The 9337-nt window shown below is 37.9% G+C and overlaps 1 protein-coding gene across 1 annotated transcript; it reads left to right on the plus strand.

Annotated features, from left to right (window-relative positions):
• The first annotated feature begins 554 nt into the window (after nt 1-554).
• Nucleotides 555-8982, plus strand: slc35e1 (solute carrier family 35 member E1). The gene is made up of 6 exons (XM_081358626.1): nt 555-947; nt 3394-3464; nt 3601-3738; nt 3825-3950; nt 6321-6566; nt 6650-8982. Exons 1-6 carry the CDS (start codon nt 617-619, stop codon nt 6863-6865), a joined length of 1128 nt encoding a protein of 375 aa, XP_081214752.1. The 5' UTR covers nt 555-616; the 3' UTR covers nt 6866-8982.
• Nucleotides 8983-9337: the final 355 nt, after the last annotated feature.

Raw genomic sequence — 9337 nt, forward strand, 5'->3', positions numbered from 1 at the left:
AAATGATGTCAACGCTTTTGCGAGAGAACGCATTTTTCCGCCCATCTCATACATTTTAAATCACCCGCAATAATAATATTGTATTATTTATTCAATAAAAACAAGATCTACAGTAAACACAAAAATATAATTACTAGTTACTATAAAACTATAATAAATTAATATGGGATCTCCTTCAGACAGTGTAAGGAGCTTTTAGAAAGATTTTTATTTTTTTATTATTATTATTTTTTGGACAAGGCAACTAGTTTTACTGTTGCGTTACAATACTAAAATGAACGGTAGCTCTTCGTATAAACAACACATTTACGAAAGCCTCCGACCAGAAGTAAAAGTTGGGAAGAATAAGCAGACTGGTTTAATTAAATCCGCGATCCAAGCTTTATATATGATGCCGTGGCATGCATTGTTAGAGCACAGTATGTAAATAATTATTAGCACATTATGCTCAAACTGAACCCTGTGTAAACAGTGCACAGTGCACACCTTTAACAAAAAAACTTTCTCCAGGTTACCATGGTGAATTTTCGTATGGGCGTGACTTTAGCGTTCTCACGTGACTCCTCCACCAGCGATTCCTCCGGAGTAGACGTCGCGTCGTGGCTTGCGCTGAAAGATGGCCGCGGTGGAGCAGCGCCCGCCCGTGCGGGAGGGAATGCGGATCGCGGTGCTGTGTCTGTGCTGGTACACCGTCAGCTCGGGCGGCAACGTGATCAATAAAATCATTCTCAACGGCTTCCCTTATCCGGTCACAGTCTCTCTTTTCCATATCCTCTCCATCATCGTGTTTCTCCCGCCGCTGTTGCGAGCCTGGAGCGTCCCGCGAGCGGAGGTACCGGCCCTCTACTACCGCTGGTACATTCTGCCGCTCGCCTTCGGGAAATACTTCGCCTCCGTCTCGGCCCATTTCAGCATATGGAAGGTTCCGGTGTCGTATGCGCACACTGGTAAGTAACGGGGGGCTTTCGGTTTTTCATATCGGCTTTGTGTAACAACAGGCCTTATTATTTAATATCAATGAAAGTGAACGCAACTAGCCAACCTGATCGGATGTGTCGATTCTGCTTGGTTCGTTTAATCGAGTTTAAATCAACGTGCGTTATTGCTGTTTAACCCTTAACCACAGCTGGGAATCTTAACAATCTGCGTTCCCCGGACATTTAAACGCCCACTTGCATCCAAACATAAAGCAACCAATTGAAATGATGATTTAATGACTCATCGGTAATTGCTTTACGATCGAGCTTTGATAACATTACACTTTACTGAAGTATTCTTAGACTACGTCACTTCCGCACTCTTAATACATACTGCCACATCATCCACCTGCGTGGCTGTTCAAGCTAGTTTGGGAAGCTTCAATTCCTTTTGTTTATGTATGAGACAAGTGACGTCCTTATCAAACCCCGCTGATAAGGGAAAACAACTTTATCTGTCAGATGTACAATAACAGATGCATAATGACGTGAACTGTTACAAACGTGCCTTTCAGAACAGCATTGAAAACTTAGTATTTCAATCTAACATAATTTGCATTTCACACAGTGACAGTAGCATCAACATCAAGTGATGTTGAATTTACATAACGTAACGTTACTTCCAAAGGTATGCAGAAACTTTTAAATATATAGACATCCATGACTTTTCCCTGTTCTCAAAAAAAAAAAAAAATCCCAGTTGTTTGTGGTCTCTTAACAATTTAAAAGCATAACAAGAAAAACAAAAAAAATCACTGACTTTAGACATTTATGGCTCGTTTCCATCTGGTTTTGTCTATGTATAACTTACTGATATGCTAAATGTTTTTACAACAACAAAAAAATTCACAAGGCTGCAACTTTTTTTTATTTTTTTTAATCTGAAAGCAGGATTAGGAAATGCTTGTCATATTGCTTCTGGGTTATTAATAACTCCTTGCTGATTTAAGTGTTTTTCTACTTGGTTTCTCTTTATGCAGATTGTTTAGTCTGGTCAGCTTTTCTGTTGGAAAAGCATTTGGTCACACACACTTTAGTTTAGGGTCCAATTCTCACTGTTAACTAACAGATTAACTAAATTAACTAACTATTAGTTAGTAACTAACTAAGACTTTTGCCATAAAGGGTTAGTTGAACCCAAAAATGAAAATTAGCCCATGATTTACTCACCCTGAAGCCATCCTAGGTGTTTATGACTCTTCTTTCAGACGAATACAATCTGAGTTATATTAAAAAATGTCCTGGCTCTTCCAAGCTTTGTAATGAGAGTGAATGGCTGTTTGACTTTGGAAGTCCATTAAAGCACATCCATTCATGATTAAAGTGCTCCACGCGTCTCCGGGGGTTAATAAAGGCCTTCATGAAGTGAAGCGATGCGTTCGTGTGAGAAAAATATCCATATTTAAAACTTTATCGACTAAAATAACTAGCTTCCGGCAGACTGAGACCGATTTACGCCAAGAGAGTAACTGTTGAACTTGACGCACAACCCACAACGTAATGACGAACGCGGATTGAACCGCGAGAGGCGTCGTGAGTCAAGTTCAAGGGTTACTCTTTTGGCGTAAATCGATGCGTCATTTGTGTGTGGTGTGGGTTGTGAAATGCTTAAAAACCGCGAAAAAAAAGTCTCAAAATCCAAATGAGATCGTCTCAGAAAAGACGTCACTGTATTTACGCGTGTCACCTGATCCACACATGCACATCCTTGTTGCACGCGCAAAATAGGATACACTAATACAAAAGAAAACATTTGTATTCACAAAAATGTCTCTGTTTGTACAAATTGCTACACGTTCATTCAATTTTGAATTTTGCACACACAAGTTGAAAGGCATTTGGTTGTGGATAGTAAAGCATACCTGCAACATTTATCAAGCTCATGGATAATTGTGCTTGCACGTGTTCATCATTTTGATACTATATTCATCCCGTAGTATGGGTACAATCCTTTTGGGTAGGGCTGTTTGTCTTGGTGATTTCAAATATCGACAGCATTTCTCTGAAATCGCTTACTTGACTATTAAAAACCTTTTAATAGTTTGTAAGGTGTTTGTTAAGTTTAGGTATGGAGTAGGATTAAGGGATGTAGAATAAGGCATTAATATGTGCTTGTAATACACAGCCAATATCCTAGTTATATGCATGCTAATAACTAGTTAATTCCGTTTGCAGAGACAACTGATGGATTTGAGTTTGTTTCGGGCATATATAGCATTGAGCAAATATGAAGCAGCATTAGTGCAGGAATCAGCAGGGAGAGTGTGAGTGTTGTTTCTGAGGACTCGACTGCAGCTGAGATGTTTCAAACGCCAGGTGCAATCACAAGATTTTACAGAAGAACATGTGACGAGACTAATGGCTGATGTTATTAGATGAGTGAATGCATGTCTTCTTTCCATTCTCTACTTCCTAGTAAAGGCCACCATGCCCATCTGGGTGGTTCTGCTGTCACGGATTATCATGAAAGAGAAGCAAACCACAAAGGTCTGTCTTCCTCTAAACACAGTTAGAAATAAGTAATGTATTTACTGGATTTATAATGGTTTTAATAGTCACTCATTGTGTTTTAGTCATTCAGTACTGAAGTTTGGATTATTTATTTGCATGTTTTTTCGACCAGGTTTACGTGTCTCTTATACCCATCATTGGAGGTGTCCTGTTGGCCACTGCCACTGAATTGTCCTTTGACGTCTCTGGATTGATCAGCGCTCTGGCAGCCACGCTCTGCTTCTCGCTACAGAACATATTCTCCAAAAAGGTTCCTATTTCTATTAGGTGATGTATTTAAGTTAGAAAAATTCTGGGATGAGTTCCTGTTTGAAATGATTTTTGTGGTTGTTTTAGGTCTTGCGTGACACAAGGATTCACCACCTTCATTTACTGAACATCCTGGGATTCAATGCACTTTTGTATATGCTGCCCACATGGATTTTAGTGGACCTGTCCTCTTTCCTGATGGAAGGAGACCTGGTAAATATGTTTTGAATATATATATATATATTATTATTTTTTTTTTATTATTTTTTTTTATGAATATGAAATAAGAGGGTGTTTGAGTAAATCTGTCCAGAAATGTCCAGTTCATATCTTTCCCAAAATCAAAAGAAAAAATGTTTTACACAAAGAATTTTGCCATTGTGTGACATTGTTTTTGTCATTGTCCTCCTAACCCATTGTAATGTAGAAATGAAATTACAATGGGTTCTGTTCGAACATCATGATTTTAATGCAATCATTTTATTTGTATTAAAATTATCTTCATTTTAAATTCAGTAAAACAAATTGTACTTTACTTTTTTTAATTAAATATGGTAATACATTTTATCATTACATTAAACAATTAGGGAAGGTGGTGGTGTATTTAATAATTACATTCTTTTGATCAACAAAGTAAAACAAAAGTTGCTGTTCCCTAAATTTAAGTGCAATGAACTTGGATGTTTAAGTAATTTCAACTTAAATTACATTAAACTGGCTTTAAAAAATGAGTTGAATCTTGTATAACTTATATTAAAAAGTAAAAACAGAGTAATGTTGCTGAAAATTGCCAGCCTTGCCATCACAGGAATTACTTCTAAAATTATATTAATAGACAACAGTTATTTTAAATCGTAATAATAATATTTCACAATATTACTGTGTGATCAAATAAATGCATACTTGATCATGAGACATTTTTTCAAAAACATTTTTAAAATCTTACTGGGCCCAAACTTTTGAACAGTAGTGTACTTTTTTAAAATTACTTTAGGGGTTAATAAAATTGCCTTTGGAATGTTTTAAACCAGTTTCATGAGATTCAGCCCTGAATTCGAGACCTGCGCTGGATGGATTTTTTTTAGTCCCTCTCCTGCAGGATTCTGTCCTGCTCCCTCAAAAATGTTGCCTCCTCCTGCTCCCATCCGCAACATTCACGTTTTGTACCGCCCACAAAAGCCCTCTGGTAAAGGTATACATGGCTTTTTTCAGTACGTCCATGAAATTTCCATGAAATAGTGGAATAATGTCGCCAAGCCACAACCTTCACATGATTGCATAAACGCTCCCGATAAATTAGTTGTTGTTAAAGCATCTACATTCAAAAACCACTGTTAAAGCGATAGTTCACCCAAAAATTGTGTCATTAATTCCTCAAATCTTTGTAAAATTGTGTCATTAATTACTCACCCTGATGTCATTCTAAGCCCATAAGACTTTTGTTCATCTTTCACAATTGAACGGTTTAGTCCAAATTTTCTGAAGAGACTTGATCGGTTTATATGATGAACTGATTTAATTTAGGCTTTTACTAACAACAAACATGTCTGCGATTGGCTACATTGCTCACTGCTGCAAAAACGCATTGTAAACAGAAACCTTTGACACTCTCCAGAGCACAAATATGCCAAATATGATACTATTACAGAGAACACTGATCCTAGACCAGCAGTTATGGACCGCTTTTCCTTCTAAAAGCAATCAGAAGCAGCAGCAGCAGGCAGGGGAAAGGCCTGTTCACACCGGGACGAATTTCATGCGCGATATTTGCCGACGTTTAACATCTCGTGACTAAACAAAGGGCGCCAATGTGAGTGTACACACCGGCACGAAAAACGGCACGCGTAAAAGCGTCATTTTTTAAAAAACGCCTCGGGTTCGTTTTTTTGGTTTGACGTGCCTCATCAGACCAATGAGATTGCCGCTTTTGTTCACGTGTCTGGAGCTTCTGAAGTTACAGTAAAACACAACTTGGGGCGCTCAAACACAAAACGGTCTTGCCGAGCACACATACGTAACAGCGAAGAAGATATACACCAAGTAGCGTCTACACTGCCGATAAGAAATAAGAGGAGGAAGATGCAAGGCAAGATGATTGTAGAGCTGCTGGTCTCGTTGGTGTCGGAACATAAAGAACTATATGACAAACGCGACAGCGACTACAAAAATCTTGATAAAAGAAAACTGTTATGGAGTGGTTTCTGTTTTACATTAAGCGCCATCTAATGTCAGGGAATGAATTTGCATGTTCACTCGGCTCATCGTCAGCGAAAATCGCTTGGGTGTGAACACAAAAAACGCGTTGAAAAACGCTGGCGAATAACGCGAGCCGATATTTGTCCCGGTGTGTAGGGCCCTGAAGGCTTAGCCTCCTTTAGATGAATAACAATTTATTCGTTTTAAAAAAAAGATATTTTATCTTTAGATATTTACATTACAGTCCCGCAAATGGTTTTATTCTTCTACAATCCGCACACACACACCTGCACTCAACCATCAAACCTTGACCCGTCGGGTCCTGCGGGAGTGCAGGTGAAGCACTGTGATTCTCTTCATTTTTTTTTTCTCTGTTCTCTTCTACAGACGGAGATTTCCAACTGGACAGGAACAATTGTGCTGCTCCTCATCAGTGGTATCTGCAACTTTGCACAAAACATGATCGCATTCAGCGTTCTGAACCTGGTCAGCCCACTCAGTTACGCCGTAGCCAACGCAACAAAGAGGATCATGGTCATTAGTATATCCCTACTGATGCTCAGGAACCCCGTCAGCACCACCAACATTATCGGCATGATGACAGCAATACTAGGTGTCTTCCTTTATAATAAGGTAATTTCCTTTTTTAGGCATATGTTGTGCAATTGCAATGCAAAAACTGATGTCAAATGAACTCGAATTGTTTTCCTCACCAGGCGAAATATGACACCAGCCGGGAGGCCAAAAAGACACCGCTGCCAGTTTCAACACAGGATCTGGTGTCATTCGACAAGCCCCAGTCCAACGGGACCGGGCCCTTCACACACAGCTCAGACTTTCAGCACGGTCGGAGCACAGTACTCACCGACCACTTTCAGTACAGCCGACAGGCCTACACATCGAATTACAACTCCAGTCAGTATGTGGTGTGAGTCGAGCGCTTCGAAGGACTCTAAAGACTCGTCTCAGAGGAATGCATCTTTCATACGAACAAGGAGTCGAAATGACTGGAAAAGGAATGTTTACTCACAAAATCCTACTGCTTTACTTTTTCTTTTATTTATTTCACTACAAACCTTTGGTTGTGTTTTCACATTTATTTTATGAGGAAATTCTCGGTGGTATGTGTAGATTATAGGAAGGTGCTGGGAATTATTATTTTTTTTATTCTTTTTGCACAGGATGCATTTCAATGCATTTAAGAATGTAGTGTCTTCATCGCCATCATGTTACTGCGAGTGAAGGACAGACAGACAAACAGTCATATAACGTACACTGGGTCACTGCAAATACAACTGCATCAGGGTATTAGTTAATGTTCGGATTTTGCATTTTATTTGTAAATATTTTATTTATTTTTATAGGTGCATTGGTTGACCATATCATGGACTGAAACACCCCTTTGAATGTCTAATATCTGTGAAGGAGTCACTTTTTTTCTTTCCTCCTGGGGTGTTGAAATCATACAGAGGTCACTGTACAAGATCACTTGAATCATGGTGTACATTCATATGCATGATTATTATTTTTTGTATCTATTTTTTTTTGTACTGAAGTGCTGACAGGGGACTTCTTTGATACAATGGCCATAACTTATGGGTCAGTATAATACGTTTTGAATAGGAAGGTTCATAAAACATTTTAATATTTTTGGAAGTTGACATTCTTTAGATTTCGATTTGTTTATAATCTTAGTTCCTCAAACTGCATAATACTGTCTAATAAAAAGTCTGAGGACAGTGTCTAAAAACTGCTGATCCCTCGACGGTGAAATTCACGAGAATGCTCTTGTTAAAGATGCAGTATTGGAGGTCTTTCAGGCCCTTTAAGGGTGTGAAACCTGAAGTTGACAGAAACTGGACAAACTTTTTGGTTAAATATGGTCAAATGTGTTAGAGCTGAGAGTACTACACCTTTATTAGTAGCTGAAAGCATTAATAAACTAGCCAGAATATTTCTAAAATTTCATAAAAACGTAGATTTTTGAAATTTCTTTTGGGCCTGCTTTTTGAGTATTACTGACCCGTTATCGTCTTTGTTCCCAAAGTTATACCAATTTTAGCAAAATGTGTGAGGTGTTTTTTTTTTATATATTTCTGTTTCTCCACTTCTTTGCTGTGTCTTGCTGCTGGAAAGTTAGACACATTTTTGGCTAAAAGCATGCACATTCTTGCAGAACTGCAAAGAGAGAAGAACTTTTTAAAATATATATTTTAAGTGTTGTATATTTTAAATGGCATCATGATATTTTTCACAAGGACAAGGTTCACGTGACATTCTCCGTCTTTGTCTCTTCATATATTGTGGATTTGGAGGATCGGTTCAGGCAGATTGATACTGTAACTTCAGCTCCCCGAAGTGAAAGGCTGTGGGTGTGGTCTCTTCATTCTGTCTGTTTTTTATTGGTCCACACCTTTTGCTCTTTCATTGTGACATTACTAGAGGTGTGCAAATTTCTTCTCTGCCGATTTTCCTACTTATTGCTTATAGGCGATTGGTTGTAAATGGACTGGACTGACACAACACAGTTATTAACAAGATGTGAGTTAGCACTGGACTCTCAATGTCTCAAACTGAGATTTTAAAGAAATCTACAGAACTTTTTTGATTCTTGTGTTGTATTATACAGTAAATAATTGTAAACTGAGCCTAAACCTTGGAAATCTTCTGCTCAATAGAACCAATATCACAGTGACTTTACCTTCCCATTCAGAATATAATGCACTACTGTAGTATTTGATACGTTTCCAGTCAGCTTCAGAATATTTAAGCTCTTAGACCTTTTCCCTGGGAGATTCATATGTGTCATAATCTGACAGTTATGTTGAGTCACATTTAGTTGTTTGTGTGTTTTTTCCATTTGTTTTTCTATGGTGTGGAATTGCATTGTCACACTTTCTGTGTTGAGATAGTTTTGCCTTCAGCCAGTGTTTATATGATTTGATTTTAAGATGCCTTGGTACGGTTAATGTTGCATTTTTTTTCTTGAAAACTTAAAGGTTATAAGATGACTTATTTTTAAATGTGAAAATAAAGAAGATTAATTGATAAAGTCTTGCTGTCATATTTGTTTAGTGCTTTGTAAAGCAGAATCCTAAAACTGTTTGTTTCTAAGTCTAATACATTTTGAATCACATATTTTGAATGTGGATTTGGATGTGTAAACGCCACTGTAGGCAGAAAAATGCACAAACACAAAAATAGCATTGTCCCTTTTGTTTGTAATGAATGGCATATTAGCTACACTATGTTTAAAATATCATACAAAGAATTCTGGGGTTTGAATTAGAATTCTCAAATGCAGTTCTCATGTAAAAAAAAGAAGTTACAAATTCAAGTTGCTTTATACAGGCTAAAACTCCTAATTATGTTTAATGGCTTGAGGGGTGGGGATCTTTAGGCAC

Source organism: Scardinius erythrophthalmus (genome assembly GCF_964197995.2).
Source record: "Scardinius erythrophthalmus genome assembly, chromosome: 25".
Classification (NCBI taxonomy): domain Eukaryota; kingdom Metazoa; phylum Chordata; class Actinopteri; order Cypriniformes; family Leuciscidae; genus Scardinius; species Scardinius erythrophthalmus.